This window comes from Dermacentor albipictus, chromosome 2, assembly GCF_038994185.2.
Source record: "Dermacentor albipictus isolate Rhodes 1998 colony chromosome 2, USDA_Dalb.pri_finalv2, whole genome shotgun sequence".
Lineage (NCBI taxonomy): Eukaryota > Metazoa > Arthropoda > Arachnida > Ixodida > Ixodidae > Dermacentor > Dermacentor albipictus.
In genome coordinates this window covers 37,956,358-37,973,822 of record NC_091822.1, presented here as the reverse complement: position 1 = coordinate 37,973,822, position 17,465 = coordinate 37,956,358, and the positions used below count along the sequence as shown (strand labels likewise).

The 17,465-nt window shown below is 43.6% G+C and overlaps 1 protein-coding gene across 1 annotated transcript; it reads right to left on the bottom strand.

The window, feature by feature from the left end:
• Positions 1 to 2,002: 2,002 nt before the first annotated feature.
• On the bottom strand, positions 2,003 to 5,018 carry LOC135918275 (shematrin-like protein 2). The gene is made up of 2 exons (XM_065451942.2): positions 4,988 to 5,018; positions 2,003 to 2,673 (listed from the first exon to the last, which is right to left on the bottom strand). Exons 1-2 carry the CDS (start codon positions 4,997 to 4,999, stop codon positions 2,182 to 2,184), a joined length of 504 nt encoding a protein of 167 aa, XP_065308014.2. The 5' UTR covers positions 5,000 to 5,018; the 3' UTR covers positions 2,003 to 2,181.
• Positions 5,019 to 17,465: the final 12,447 nt, after the last annotated feature.

Genomic DNA, 17,465 nt, shown 5'->3' with positions numbered 1-17,465 from the left:
ATCATGATCCCGTAGCAATACGGAATTCTTTAAGCCTGAATTTTAGAAACATATCATGCACAAGCCGAAGACATCCTCCTGTGAAGTATACAACTTTCGAAAGGACGCACCGTACATCTTTCGCAGTAATTGAAATACGACAAAGCTCTTTGTAAAGTGCGTTCTTGCAGGAGGGAACTAAAATATTGCTCGCGTTTTTTTTTTCACGAAATGAAAAAGGCGCTTGATTCCATAGACCAACTTGTATTACTAGATATATCGGACAACTTTTGCTACAACGCTCCTTATCGCAATTTCAAAAATGCAGCTTTCGCGATCGCACGTGGCACCGACATGTTGCATGAGGTTTATTCTGTCTTTACGCGGCTGACTAGTACTTACGAGGAGCCCAAAGAATACGATCGGTGTATTTAGTATTTACGTAAGTGATCTCGCATGCATAGTGATCCCTTCTAAGTTTAATGTAGTAGTGCAAAGCACCGCAGCTCACCCGCATTGGCGCTTCGTTCACATGCGTGCTTTGTGGCGCTGACGCGGCCCTTATCGCATGCGTGATAGCGTCTGTTGTGCTTTCAGCGGGGCCACACAGCTAATGACACTGCGGTCAATTTACTGTGTAAGAAATTATGACACAGTAGGCGGTGTTTTCTCAGTAGGATAATGTATGTTTCAAATATTGGTTTACGGGAAATTGAGTATTTTTGAACCAGAAGACTAAGGCCAATTTTTAACAGCCCGGGCTAAGCAATAACAGCACCACATCCAACATTCCTTAATAAAGGCAATTCTAGAATTGTTGTCCCCTTCTCTTTATCTTCGTGCACAGTTCTGCTTCAGTCTTCACTTCGATCTCACATTGTCATGGAATGCCCGCCCTGGTTATGCAGCAAATCTGCTTTATTAGTGTTTGTGTACATGTGCAATTTAAGGCCATGTTATGATTTTTCCCTCAGCCAGACTACATACAACATTGTGCAAGTCCTCTATTAGGTATAGCTGGTAGTTCACGATTGAAAGCTCCCTTGCGATGTTTAACTAATTCAATTGTACCCTACTTATAATCGCAGTTCTCGCCTACTAAACATTGCAAAGAGAAGGCCCTTTAGATATTATGTACTGCTTGAGTGCGTAGACAATTTCTATTCGATGTTAAGAGTGAAAAATGAAAAACTGCTATTCTACCAGCTTCAAATCGAAAACATTACGGTGATGCAACTTGGAGATACCGCAGGTCTGCACGAAATACAGAAGGAAAATCCGCGCTTTCTACATCCACATTCATTCGTTCAAGTTGTAACGTAATCCTACTTCCAATTCATTTGAAGGATTGTTAAGTTTCATTGCGCCAACCGTTAAGAGTTTATAGATTTACAAAAAAATTGGTAGAAACAAAAGTCAAATACAGACTATTCCTTCGCCGGAACGCTGTCTTCAAGTAATGTGCGTCTGCGCTGTATTACATGCTTGTTTCTAGGTTCCACGGTATTTCAAAATTCTGAATATTCTTAAGTTCAATGTGTATATGCCTTATTGCGAAGTTTTTTTGTGTGTAAAAGTTAGTTTGGTTTCATCGGTAACCTCCCTTCTGGATGGGAAATTCTAAAAGTTTTGCATTTGTCCAGAAGCTGCTAAAATTAGCACGGGGCTCATACATTGGTTTTACTCATAGGCGACCACGTTACACCGATTGGCTGCTTTCGAACCGGGAAACTGCGCAGTCCTGCAGAGAAGCCGCAAGGCTAGTGAGGACTGGAACTGACTTGTTTCTAAATACTGCTCTAGTCAATTAGCTTGACTCCACAGCTCCACCCCTGAAACTCACTCTGAAACGACTAGGTTTTCGCGTCGTGACCTGCAGTATGTGCAAGTAGCAGCTTAAGTGATGACATATGTTTTGCCTTAAGTTCTATATGAAGCATTTATTCTTGTCACACAGAATAACTGGCAATGAAGAATGTTGCGACAGATGTCATATCAATCGTCCATGTGCATTGTGAGAAGATTTATGTGCACGGAAACGCCGGGACTCCTCTCATCAGAGGGCCTAGCACCTTGCACTGCTAGATGCCACTTGACACGCACCTCGTGCAGCAGTAGGTGCTTCCGTAGCGGACACCGCTACCAACTGCTTTTCCGTCTTCAGTGATGAAAATGGCAGTACTAAGCAGGCAATGATGAAAGTTAGCCTTTGTAGCCGTAGAGGCCATATCCATACCCGCCGCCGTAGCCACCACCATATCCGTAGCCACCACCATATCCGTAGCCGCCACCATATCCGTAGCCGCCACCGTATCCACCGCCGAGGCCCGAGTGAGCGAGCAGGGCTCCTCCGCCGCTGACTTTGTTGACATGGTGAATGGTCCTGACCACAAAGGCTGGTCCAGCCACGGCCTTGGCAAATGGAGGTCCTCTTCTAAGAAGAGCGACGCTGCTGCCGACACCTACGCCACCAATGCCAGCACCACCGAGGCCTCCGCCGTAGCCTCCGCCGTAGCCATAGCCTCCACCGTAGCCTCCACCATATCCCAAGCCTCCACCGTATCCGAGGCCGTAGCCGCCGTAACCAAGTCCATATCCACCACCAAAGCCATAGCCGCCTCCAAGGCCGTAGCCACCTAGGAGTCCTCCAGCGACGGCACAGGCCATGACGGCAGACAGGATGACGGCAGTGCTCTGCGTAAGTATTAGCGCGTGTTAGGAATAATTCGAGATGCTCTAAATTCATATCGTGTACCAAGAAACAAAAATGCGAAACAGGCGCTTGCGTTTACCTTTAGGTTCACACTGATATCACTTACGCATATATTAGACGAGCGCATTTTTATCTACAAGAGCAGGTCTTTTCCAAGCCAATGATTTTCGGAGAGTTGGTTTATCATGTGAAATGAAATAAAGAGTGCAAAAAGATATCGACTGTCCTATTATCAGACCTTTCCGTGACTTTCTTTTCATGTTTTATCTTTATTCCATTGCTACTATTTATGTTATTAGGAGATTAGGATTAGGAACAAGCGCTGACGAGGACATAGTCATTTACAACTGAAAGAATGCAAAATTAGATTTGCTTGCAAGCTGAATTTGTTGGACTTCTCAGGTTAGAGTGCATGTTAGTTAACTACTGCTTCGTTCGTCTGGGTAAAAAGGAGAACAAAATTCGCTCTCCAGGCGACCTCTAGCCTCTCATTTCTCCTGCAATTTCTGCACCCGATTGACTCGTTCATGACAAAAACAAATGAAAAAATATATTTGGGTACCAAAGCATGGATGCATCTCTTCTTCGTTTTGGTGGTGCTGCAGCTAAAACGATGACAGCGGAAGGCGACTGAGACACAACACTATGATATGTCGAGGTCTATCTCTATCAATTTTTGTTGCTGTGTTTTTAGTTACGGCTATAGTTCTGCTTTATGTAATCGTATCATCTTGCACTTTTTTGCCATAGCTAAAGATTGAGGTAATTTATGCGAAGTGGTAAAGAGAATTTCTGCGACTGCCTCTATGTCAAAGAACGCAATTCATTTAGTTGCATTCAAGCACTGCCACCTTTGGAATAGTAGCCGTGCGCAACAATACAGCAGCACCCCCCCCCCCCCCCCCCCCACGCATTCCTAGCATTTTTCGAACATTTCCTGAACATCTGCTGTACAGAAGAAATGGAGCAACCTTTTAAGATTCGCGGTTGATTTATGCAATCGTGCGAAAACGACGACAATCGAGCTGGGCTGTTATATTGGGAAGAAAGTGAGAAAAGATGTAGTCAAATCTGACAACAGGGGTAGAAACTCCGGCGAGAAACTAGTGGTGTGCAGCCTTCACCTCCGCGTGCATTCCAGACCGTACCGTTTTCTTCAAACGAACCAACTCATACATATGTCAAAAACTCGTCGCTGACAGACAGATAATTTCGCATGAATTACTGATGTACAATTCCGTGAATGCCAAAAAAGACGATGAGCATGCACTTTGACGACCTGCAGACATGCCTAGCTTTCCCTAGGACGTAGAGGCGTTGGGGTTTTCCGCTGCGGCGACTGTATCTTTTTCTCGGGATCGTATCTGTACACCTATGTTTTGCGCTGCCTGCTTGTAATGCTTGAGGTGAATAGTGGGCCACTTGTGGGGTTTCTGCCCCTCCCCCAATGTTGCGCACTTTTCCTAACCCAGTCCAGAGGTTGCCATTTTGACATGACTGTCTACATGAAGCTTGAATCACAGAAGGCTGCTCGAGTCCTTCCAGAAAGAGCTTTTGAGGACATTCTGTGCAAGGGAACTATTTTGAAGTGACGGTGTCCGACGACACATGAATATGAATGCTGTTTCTTGGGTGAGGTGTGATTGCATACTCGTGAGTATTGCGCTCAATAAAAATGGACGACATGAAGGCACACGGATAAACAAATGGGAGCGCTGTAGCAACCGATATTTAGTGAAAATTTCTATCTGTATACGTATACACCCCTAACATCCACGTGATGCTTACTATCACACTGACGAATTCAAGAAGGAAATTTTTTTATCTGATGGAACGTTCGATGGAGTACTGAGACATTTCGCTAATGATCGCTTGTTGATCGGTGCGCCTTCCTGTTGCCCTTGCTTAGAAAATGCAATCCTTACCAGTATGCACGCAAATATATTTTCTTTTAAAACACGGCCAGTATGAAACTACTTGATGCCACTTCTACCTCAGCATAGCCAAAGTGAACAGTCTCTTATTTTATAGGCGCTTTTCTGCTGCAATTTCGGTGCAGTCATCATTCCGTAAGGCACTGGCTGCGCAGCTGAGGGTGGCGCGGTTTCTGGTGGGAAAGGATTCCTAGTACTCCTGCAAGACTAAGTCAGCCGACGCTCTTACTAACGAGCATGTTAACCGCACCTTCAAATACACATTAGAGCTCCTTTAGTTTGCAAAGCGATCGACCATTACATTTGTGTTGTATTCCACTGTTGTGGTAGCTTTACTCTTCAGTTGTATTAGCCAACTTACCAACGCCTTCATGATCTTGGCTGCGGCTCCTGCGACTGCTTGTCGAGAGGGAATGTCTGGAGCTGCAGTTACGGACCTCTTATATACTGGAAACTACACCGCGAACACTTTTTCTTCTTGCGCGAGGGTCACGTACTCGAGAACGGTATCGCACGGGCTGGGCTTCGGAGGGCGAAACAAAATATATCTAAAGGAAGAGCTGCGCGCCCGTCATTCTATCCTATTTCAGTTAGCGCTTCGTCGCTCTCACGATGCTCTGCATAAAAAGAAAAGGCGCAAACGAAAGCGCTCGCTCACACTGGGCTTCGGAGCCCTAGTACTCGATATCTCGCGTTTCCGTCAATGGAAGGTTTACTCAGGAACCTACAGCGCGGCTGGATGCAAATACCACGTTGGCTCCATGCGGAAGATCGGGCGCTCGCTTGACCTAACTGCAAAAGTAGCGTTGACTAAAATAATACACTATTTTGAGTGCTGCGTTTTAACCATACATGCAACCGCGTTCCTCCACTAGTTTCCTTAAGCGGTCCCCGGAAACGAGTTAGGATGCTACTTTTTTATCTCTACAAATGAAATGTGGCGAGAAAAGAAGCTTCTAGCCATGATCTAAGCGGCCGTGTTTCTTAATTAACTTACTTAGAAACCTTGGACACACTGGTGACTGACTGCATAGCCTCATAGAACACCTACAATTTTCTAAACTAACCGGTTCCTGCGCGTAGACGTTAGTCACGCTTTTGTGCAAAATCACAATCTCCTGAACCAATAGAGAAAGAAAAGAATCGTTTCTGGATATTATTTCTGGATTTGTATATTTTGCTGCTTAGTGGTAATGTTGCTGGTTTTTGCCGTCTGTGAGCGCCGGTGTTTTTGCCTTCATTTGTTATGTTATGTTTCCGATAGCAATTCCATCATTCAATTTGCCTAAAAGATTAAATATTACCTTCACAGACTTGATATGGTTGTCCCGTTCATGAGGCAAAGCTGTCACTAACGCTACCGTAAACAATTGCTAATGTACAAGCATCTGTAGAGTGTAAACTAAGTCTAAAAAGGGGTCCCTGGAATGTTTTGTAATTCAAAATTTCTTCATTGAATAACAGCTGATTGCGCGAGTAGAATGCTGCGGTTACATAGGTAATTATATACACATTCATTTGTTTATTTATGCATTCGTACATTTATTAAGTACTGCGGGCCTGCATTTCAGGTCTTACCCAAGAATGGTTATCAATAAAAAATTCTGCAGCAACGTTACATGCTTTTTGCCACGAAAGAAAGAGGGATTTACATAACAAAGCAGTTATGTGTGGAACCGCCCCCCCTCCCACCACCAAGAAAAAAAACATATAAAATACGACAGAGTAAGATCCGACGATGAAGGATGCGCATGGTGACTATAAAAATAAACAACACAAGTGTTACAATACATAGGAAGGATCAACGACAGTAATACAACTGAAATTACGCTAACGAGCGTAAAAAAATGTTACTAGGTAACTAAATCATAGTATACAAATGAGCAACACAAATTTCTTAATAATCAGAAATGTTTAAAGAAAATGACGCAAGGGAATGTTTCAGAGCGCTGCCCTGTGTAATACTAAATTTTACCTGTTTGAACATTTGAATAAACAGTAGAAACCGCATTGAGTATTTGGTAGAAATGTTCTCTTATTAGAATCGTTTACGACCCACAACGGTGCAATGATTTTATTACGACCGCGGCAGCGCCCATTGAGCACCGTTTATCCTTTTCTCCACTTGCTGTAAATAAAATCTAAAATTGTGGTTCATTGTGCGTGAGTAGCCCAATGCCAGCTGATCCTTTCATAGGGTCTCAATAAGCCACACCTCCCTTCTTCTGCCATGGCGCCGCAAGACAGGTCAATTTCGCGCTAGAATTTCGCCCTTCCAGTTTCCCGGAAACCATAGAGAGGTACACGAGACGAGCTGGCGAAGCTTTGGAGTAGCCCTGACATGTTAGTAAAATCGTGTAGCCAATGTCATTATCCTATAATTCCTTACTCAATTATTTTACCTCACTTGTGCTAATAATAATGTAATACTTGCGAGTTGTGTTTTTTTTTGCACAATACATCATGTTTTCGTTGCCTTTTCTAAAAAAATGGTGAAGTGTAAGCACGCATGATTGTTGTGCTCATATAGGAGGTTGTGGCCAAGTACTGCACCACGGTGGCCTGGTCACCGGGATCAGGCCACAATGCAGGCCTGTTTATGCAATGTTAGTAACACGCAGATTTTTTTTTTATCCGGTGAAAAATTGCGTGGCACCGGGATTCGAACCACGGTCGTCTTGCGCGCGATGTGGATGTTCTACCTCGACGCCATCGCTGCAACCATGTAGCACGCATGTAGTACGTGACCGGGGGAGTCGGCGAAGTATGGGAGAGACCTTTGCCCTGCAGTGGGCGTAACCAGGCTGCTGCAGCTGATGATGATGATGAAGCATGCATGACGTTGGCTAGAGGCCATTCATTAAAAAGCAAATACATAAGGCAGAATAAAGAGAATACAAATGTTCCATGGCACAGTCGCCATCAAAAGCTTAGGCGGCGAGGTTCGGCGAATAAGTTCATTTTGAACGCAGCTAGGCCCACAGCCAGTAACATTATGCAAAGCCGTTGGTTAACTCTAGACCAGTGCATGCTGAAAACCCAAATACCGCGCTGAGTGCCTACAGAGAACAAATCCTGACTTTTATTTCAGATTGCGCTCTCCGTAAGCTTTGACGCTGACTATACGTTTGGAAGGCAAGCTGCTGTTTGTCTTAGACGGGATGAGAAGCGCTGAGCGTTTCGTGAAGGAATATTGGAGGATATAATGGTAGAACCTATGCGAAGTCAGGTGAACTTATTACGCAAATCTAGCGATAGAAGCTCAGCATGCTTTTTGTTTAGTGACAGTGACGATGTATGAATAGTCAGAGTAAAATAATCTTACCATGCGACGTACACACTCGCGTGTACTGGATATGTTCTATATTGCTGAAAATTCCATACTAATTCGCTACTACGCATTCCTATTCGAATATTGGCCTGTCTTGCGCGCCTACCGAGGTACGCGGTCACTTCTTGGGATAAAAAAAAATAAATTATGGGGTTTTACGTGCCAAAACCACTTTCTGATTATGAGGCACGCCGTACTGGAGGACTCCGGAAATTTCGACCATCTGGGGTTCTTTTAACGTGCATTTAAATCTACGTACACGGGTGTTTTTGCGGGCGCCGTGGCCGGTATTCGATCCCGTGACTTCGGGCTCAGCAGCCCAACACCATAGCCACTGAGCAACCTCGGCGGGTGAAAAGAAGGGTGTCATCAGCACTCGGTGTTCCCAGGTGGGTTTCTTGGTATGTAGGCGAGGCTATGCTACTTGGGATTAGTAATGCTGTATGTGTGAGTAGGCTGACTGGGTTTGTAAGATGATGTACGTCAAGGTACCTACGTTATGTCCCGGTCGAAATTAGAGAGCCCTTTATTGTATATATTTTAAGTCATCTGAGAGCATCTGCGATAAAAAGTTGTAAGTTTAATAATAGTAGGAGTTATCAGCCTTCTGTTAGGCTATAAGGAAAAACACTGTGTACGAAGTTCTCTTGTGTGGTAAATTGGAACGCTTTCATCGCTTGCAAAGGAACGTGACTGTATAAGTCCACTGTTCTCGCACCTACTTCATTTATCCTGGCTACCACCACCCGACTCGTTACCTTTATATATTTAAATATGCCCCGATCGCATAAGTGAAGCTGTGGAATAGAAGTAAATAGCATTTCTAAAGAATGAACCATCGCAGCTTCACGACAAAGTCGGGTACGTTGGCACTAATCGTCATCTGTGATAACGATAAGAGCGGCTTGTACATATTTCTCCATCATGTATATGGTGGAAACAAAACTAAGTCAAATCGTGAATCAATTCAAAGTTAAACTAGCTCTTCCACATGTCACAAGAATACCGTAGGCGCTTCAGAAGGTCATAACACACAATCATTTGTTCGTATAAACTTCCTGGCTATAGGGATGAAATTAAAATCTTAAATATATTGCCCGGCTTTGTCTTTCCGCAGAAAATTTCAAGCACTGCATTTAAGAAACATCGCACTTCAGTTTTTGTTATTTTAGCGCGTGAGTCAAGAAATACATCAGCATTTTTTTAGACAATCCATATCTGCGATACAAGTTTCAAAATCTTGTTGCTTATGTTGACATTGTAATGAAGACAAAAGCTTTCATGTACAGACTAAATAACGGTCTAAGGGCGACAACTGAATAATTAGATGCTGCTGCGGCTAACATTCACAATGATGATGGTAATGCATCCCCGTAGGTGACCGCCCGTCATAGAAAAAAATACTTTTTACGGTTTAGTGATTTATTTATTTACGTCACCAGCACTCGAAGGCATTGCAGAAAGAGGTGGGTTGGGAAAGCTCAAGAAGTAATGCAATGATTAAACTTAGCTTCTAAATATACAATTTTCATCATCATCATCATCAGCAGCAGCAGCAGCAGCCTCATTACGCCCACTGCATTGCAAAGGCCTCTGCCACATTTCTCCAGCTATCCCGGTCATGTAATAATTGTGGCCATGTTCTCCCTGCAAACTTCTTAATCTCATCCCTGCACTTAACTTTCTGCCGCCCCCTGCAACGCTTTCCTTCCGTTGGAATCCATTCCGTAACTATTAATGACCATCGGTTATCTTCCCTCCTCATTACGTGTCCTGCCCATGGCCATTTCTTTTTCTTGATTTCAACTAGGATATCATTAACTCGCGTTTGTTCCCTCACCCAATCTGCCCTTTTCTTATCCCTTAACGTGACACCTATCATTCTTCTTTAAATAGCTCGTTGCGTCGTCCTCAATTTAAGTAGAACCCTTTTCGTAAGCCTCCAGGTTTCTGCCCCGTGCGTGAGTACTGGTAAGATGCAGCTGTTATAAACTTTTCTCTTGAGGGATAATGACAATCTGCTGTTCATGATCTGAGAATGCCTGCCGAGCGCACCCCAGCCCATTCTTATTCTTGTGATTATTTCAGTCTCATGATCCGGATCCGCAGTCACTACCTGTCCTAAGTCAATGTATTCCCTTACCACTTCCAGTGCCTCGCTACCTATTGTAAACTGCTATCCTCTTTCGAGACTGTTAAACATTACTTTTCTGCAGATTAATTTTTAGACCCACTCTTCTGCTTTGCCTCTCCAGGTCAGTGAGCATGCATTTCAATTGGTCCCCTGAGTTACTAAGCAAGGCAATATCCTCAGCGAATCGCAAGTTACTAAGTTATTCTCCATTAACTCTTATCCCCAATTCTTCCCAATCCAGGTCTCTAAATACCTCCTGTAAACATGCTGTGAATAGCAATGGAGAGAGCGTATCTCCCTTCCTGACGCCTTTCTTTGTTGGGATTTTGTTGCTTTCTTTACGGCGGACTACGGTGGCTGTGGAGACGCTAAGGATATATTTCAGTATGCTTTCATACGGCTTGTCTACACTCTGATTCCATAATGCCTCCACGGCTGCTGAATTTTCGACAGAATCAAATGCTTTTTCGTAATCAATTAAAGCTATTTATAAAGGTTGGTTATATTCCGCAAATTTCTCTATCACCTGATTAATAGTGTGAATATGGTCTATTCTTGAGTGGCCTTCAATGAATCCTGTCTGGTCCTCTGTTTGGCAGAAGTCTAAGGCGTTCCTGATTCTATTTGCGATTACCTTAGTAAATATTTTGTAGGCAACATACAGTAAGCAGATCGGTCTCTAATTTTTCAGGTCCGTGGCATCCCCTTTCTTAAGGATTAGGATAATGTTAGCGTTCTTCCAAGATTCTGATACGCTCGAGGTCATGAGACATTGCTTATACAGGGTGGCCAGTTTTTCTAGAACAATCTGCCCACCATCCTTCAACAAATCTGCTGTTACCTGATCCTCCCCAGCTGTCTTCGTCTCCACAGCTTCCAAGGCTTTCTTTGCTTCTTCCGGCGTTAATTGTGGGATTTTGAATTCCTATATATTATTCTCTCTTCCATTGTCATCGTGGGTGCCGCTGCTACAGTATAAATCTCTATAGAACTCCTCTGCCAATTGAACTATCTCATCAATATTAATAATGATATTGCCGGCTTTGTCTCTTAACGCATGCATCTGATCCTTGCCAATTCCTAGTTTCTTCTTCACTGCGTTTAGGCTTCCTCCGTTCCTGAGAGCATGTTCAATTCTATCCATATGATACTTCGTTATGTCAGCTGTCTTACGCTCGTTGAATACCTTCGAAAGTTCTGCCAGTTCTATTCTAGGTGTAGGGTTAGGGACTTTCATTCATTGGCGTTGCTTGATCTGATCGTTCGTCTCCTAAGATAGCTTACTGGTATCCTGCCTAACGGAGGTACCACCGAGTTCTATAGCATACTACTTAATGATGCCCATAAGATTGTCGTTTATTGCTTCAACACTAAGGTCCTCTTCCTGAGTTAAATCCCAATACCTGTTCGGTAGCTTGATCCGTAATTCGTCTATTTTCCCTCTTACTGCTAATTGATTTATCGGCTTCTTATGTACCAGTTTCTTCTGTTCCCTCCTCAGGTCTAGGCTAATTTGAGCTCTTACCATCCTATGGTCACTGCAGCGCACCTTGCCGAGCACGTCCACACCTTTCATGATGCCAGGGTTAGCGCAGAGTATACGGCCTATTTCATTTCTAGTCTCGACATCCGTGCTCCTCCCCTTCCACTTTCTCCTATCCCGCTTGCGGAAGAAGGTATTCATCATCCGCACATTATTCTGTTCTGCAAAGTCTACTAATAACTCTCCCCTGCTATTCCTATGACATATGCCATATTTCCCCACTGTCTTGTCTCCAGCCTGCTCCTTGCCTACCCTGGCGTTGAAGTCACCCATCAGTATAGTGTATGTTGTTTTGACTGTACCCATCGCCAATTCCACGGTTTCTTAGAAGCTTTCGACTTCCTGGTCATGATGACTAGATATAGAGGCATAGACCTGTACGATCTTCAATTTGTACCTCTTATTAGGTTTCACAACAAGACCTGGCACCCTCTCGATAACTTTATATAATTCCTGTATGTTACCAGCTATATTCTTATTAATCAGGAATCCGACTCCTCGTTCTCGTCTCTCCACTAAGCCACGGTAGCACAGGACGTGCCCGCTTTTTCGCACTGTATGTCAGTTTTCGTCCTCCTTTTGCGCTCCTAACTTCGCGGAGCCCTATTATATCCCACGTACTGCCCTCTAATTTCTTTAATAGCACTGCTAGACTCACCTCACTAGATAACGTTCTAGCGTTAAACGTTGCTAGGTTCAGTTTCCAATGGCGGCCTGTCTGGATCCAGGGATTCTTAGCACCCTCTGCTGCGTCAATGGTATGACCACCGCCTTGGTCAGTTGCTTCGCAGCTGCTGGGGACCGTGGGGCCAGGGTTTGATTTTTGTATTCATATGGGAAGTCGTGACCAAGTACTGCGCAAGGGTGGCCAATCCTGCTCTGGTGAGGGAGGGTGTTACCGGTTCTGGTCACCGGAATCAGGCCGCACTCCAGGCCTGTTTATGCAATTTTATCAATACGCGTTTTTTTATCCGGTGGAAAATTGCGTGGCACCGGAATTTGAACCACGGTCCTCTTGCACGTGAGGCGCATGTTCTACCTCTATCTACGCCACCACTGCATTCTGTTCATGACATGATGGTGCAAATACTTTTATGAATGTACAGGCTCTAACGCAGTGCTGCTAAGTACGTCGAAGAGCTCTTTTGAATGGGAGTTGCTCAGATAATGTTGCTGCTACGTCTGGTGCGCCGTAGGGCTCCTTGTTGTGATCGATTCTCCTGCTTTTATTTTTTTTACTTCTGATGTTCTTCAAGCCAAGATAAAAAATTTCGCTGAAGATTAGGGCCTATGTGCAAGGGTGTCGAATGAGACATTGTTTTCCATTGGCGGCCTACCTTAAGTGCATGGAAAAATAGTGTGTCACTAGTAGCATGTCTCCGAAAATAAATAAACGTGTACACATTACCCTTACTAGCTTTCGAAAATCAGACATAAGTATTTGTTAAGCAGCTGACAATACAAAACAATAATCTATCAGTCAAACATTCAGGTGTTATTCTTTGCGTAATAATACGCTGAAGAAAATCCAATTGCTCACGGCAAAGTTTGTCCTGGGGACATACAACCAGTTTATAAGCTTAAGAGGAAGTAAAAAATAATAGTGCCCTGCTACTTGTGAAGAAGGATGACAAGCGAAGCTGTATTGCGATTACTACACTGACAACTATACAGATATACACCGATTTGCTATAGAATTGCTATATTGGTTGAATAAAGACACATACAGGTCACTTCGTGGTTTTGCCGTCTTTATTGTGTCTCATTTGTTACTACAGTCATCATAGCTTTGTAGTCGCTGTTGTGCACGACGATCGGTTGTACTGTTGTGCTAGACAAGTTCTTGCCCAAGGATAAATCTATACACGAGAACTTCACTTTTGGTGAAGAACAAACGCGCTAACATAAGTGTGACTGCCATGACTGCCATGACTTGCCTATTTTACTAAGGAATTTCAAGATTTGGCGAATTCGCCTCACGGGCACAGTGTCCTAATGTGCAAAAGATAACGAAAAAGCCCAATGGAAATTTCGAACTAATTTTCTTTCTGCCGGAAGCCTCAATATAAGCGTCATATAGCACAAGCGCAATGGGGTAGTACACACCCAATGAAATAAAGATAATTGTAGCCATCGCCATGGCAGACCCCACATTTACCCATGTCTTCACGAACTCGCGTGCCGCAATTTGGGCCTACGAAAGCAACAACGTATGTAAAGTAGCGAATATACTCCTAGCGAGCTCAAAAGAGAACAAACGATGCCTCTCCTGGTTCCCCCCTGGCATGGGGAAATACAGTCACCCGCGAAAAGCAAACCCCAATGAGACGGCCCACGACCGTGTGCAATAACATTCCCGCCGCGACGATCCCGCGGCCTCCGAGGGGCTAGACATTCAGTTTAATGACCCGCTACTAACTAATCAAGAAATTACCTCAGACTATCGAAAAGGAAGAATGAAATACCCGCTCCCGCACGCCAAACTCGAACGCTCAGGCGGCTCCATTTCGAATGCTACAAACGGACTCGTATCCGACACGAGGCCTACTGAGCCACTACAACTCGGACATAATGGATATTGCCCAGACTGCCCAGAATTATATTGCTTACTGTCGCACATGGTATGGCAAAGTACCTCCTTACCAAAGGGCCCTCTCTACAGTGAGTCCGAACGGGAAAGAAGCCCTCAAAAGCCCGGACCGCAAACTTCCACTCAAGGCCGTCCAGACGGCCCAAGAACTGGCGGAGCGTCAACATGTTCCCGTCCCGACTTGGGCGTCGCCTACGGTTTCGGCCCGAGGCGCTCCCCGCGTGGGATCTCCAACGACTTAGAACTCCTCAGGACCTCAATAGAGTTCTTCACTGACTGACTGACTTTGAAATGTCAGCTTGCGGAATAATTAAAATGTACTTGATCGAACTAGCCCGGCAGCAAACTTTATTGAAAAAGAAATGCCATATATATACTTTACTTGTTATTAAATTATAGTAGAATTTAATGTTATCTGCTTTTTATCATGTTAGGAAGCGTGCGCTCAACATGCAAGGGAATACTGTACATTAATTGAGATGCAGTAAATTTCATTACGAAGCTAAAATATTTGGGAAGATAATAAATTAAAATCAAAAATTAGTTTTTAGGTTGCAGCAGAATTTATTGATGAGAAGCTGCATAAGACATTATACTCAAATTGCCGATATTCTACATGGCAAACAGTGCTAAGTGTAGTACATTATTTCATACTATATAAAGTATTTTGCCGCTGGAACTTGAATTACTATACTATGTGCATGGGTTCTCCTGCAGCTATTGCATTGTAAAACACGTATGTAATAGCAGTACATATGACATTTGCCATGATGTATAGGCTGTTATGGCTTGAAGCCGTACTGATGCTGCGCCCATGCAACGTCAAGGTCTTGTTCGGGTACCAGCAACTATGTGTAGGCATTGGCTTTACGGTTCGCGCTTCCTTCGCCATCTCGAAAACTGTACATTTCAATATCAGCACAAAACGTGCTGTCATGAGCCTTTATATGTATACTGAAAGGAACTAAGATGTGCGCTCTTAATAAGGTTAAAAAATCGTGCAATAATCAATAAACACAACAGAATCATGCGTCAGATGTCAGCAAAATATGCAGACTGTATGCACCTGAGTCATGCGAGCACTTGGTAGTCATGAGACATGGGGTCTAATAATTTTCTGCCATGCGGCAGAGCAGCTCCCACAGCTGGCTGCTTGTGTCCCATGTTTTCAACTGTTCCTCAGTGCTCCACGGCCCTAGCAAACACGCAAGCTCTAACTTTATTTGCTTACGAAATGATACATCTTTCACAGGTAAAACGGTCCAGCCCTTTGTTCCTCGCGGGAATTTGAAGCTGCTAGCTTTGAACACTTCTCCTTCAGTGCTGGTATCGAAATCCAATGCAGCATTGTATGTTCTGAAAGCAATTAGGACTTGTATAATTCAGAAAAGCTGTAGGCTTAAACCATGACATTGCTTTGTTTGTAGGCGTTCGTATGAATTGCTGAATGTTTTCCGAGCAAAGTGAACAATGCCACCGTGAAATGCTTCTAGCATATGCATTAGAGCTTTTATAGACAGTCTTGGAATATCGTTCAAGAGATACCAAGAAAGGAAAATCGACTTCAGATGGCGATGTGCATTTGTGCCTTTAGCTAAACGTCGTGTTACAAACAACCCATTAAATTTGAGATATAAAGGTAATCTTTCAATAAGCCACAGTCGTTCCTCAACGTTCCCGTGTGCACATTGTGTGTTTAGTGGGGATGGGTGGCTGTGAAGGTGAGAAATGTGCCGAGTGATTCACATTCACATTGCCAAAATCATCTCTACATCACCATTACTTGTTTCGACACGCCGGAAAATTTGCCATATTATATTTTGGACCCATTGTCCAATACCTCTAGAGCATTTCATGTTTGCAGCAGCCTTGAGGTTTTTTTTTTTCATTCGTGACGTGGTCTAAATACTTGTTGGTAAGCGAGAGTTACCAGTTCAGCAAAAAAAGCAATGCAATCCTTTTAGTCTATTGTTATCGAGCTTGCATATCTTTAGAGCATGTTTTATTTAACATTATTTATTTTAAGCTTCGTCCAAAACTAAGTATTTTGGATACAAGAGTACATTTATTAGTACCAGACTGAAGCATTACACGTCGGACTTCTGGATTATTTTTGGAATCGAACCGGATGAAGTGCTCTGACGTGGCTCAGTGTCTTAAATCACAATGGTTAAACTATTTGCACCCAAATACTAAAATATAGGAGCAGGCAGCTACAAAAAATTGAGGTAAGTTATCACTTTCTGAAATGACATGCCGCATATCAAACAGACGAACAGTGATGGGGAATACTTTGACTAATGTCATCAATTTACGTTGTGTATGTGGTCACACTGTTAATCGATAAGTGCTGCTCAATTACTTTTTCAAACATCCGTTTAGCATTTCAGGCTTCATATGGTCACTAGGCTTCACTTCTGTTGCCTAAATTAAAAACGCAAGTGTCACAAAATAAACACATCAGCGTGCGCAGTAACCTTGCTTAAGCTTGGTTGTCAACTGTCTCGTGGACGAAGTCTGGGCGAGGGGGGGGGGGGTGAGGGGTTATAGAAGGGCGGCTAGTGACGACAGACATTAGTGCCAGGAGCCACCAGTGCCCACATGAAACAATGTTTCTTCATTCCTACCGTGTCGCGATTTACAACAGGAAAGGTGCAGTATAGTTTCCTGGCTGACGTAGCGACCAATTCGGATAGAGGCACTGTGTACGGTTAGGGCGTACAACTAGAACCACAACAAAAACGAAACCACCTTATGTTTATGACAATGCAACAGGTCACAAAAATCACGGACGTGCAAGCGACCTGTCGGGCATTCTAAAAATAATTCTGGTTCATTTATCGTTATTCAGCAAAAAAAAAAATTAAGACAGGCCATTTCACCGTCCTGACAGCGTCAAGCTGGGACACTGGACATTTTGTGAAAAGAGAACCATGTCCCACTAAATTCGAGACGCTTGGCAGCCCCATCTTCAGCTGATGCAAAATAGCTTTTTAGGCTAGTTGCTCAATTGGTAGTTTCATACGACAACGGTTTATGTTAGTGCCATTTATGTCTATGCATACTCAAGTCAATTAAGTAAAAGGTAAATATTGTTTAATTGGCGAACTAGCGTTCACAGAGAGAGAAGTGATGTGCACTACATATAAACTACACGTATGTATACAAGGCGTATGAATAGGTTAATAATAGTGAGCACCCGAACCTATAGTATGAATACTTTATTTGCTGTCCATCACTA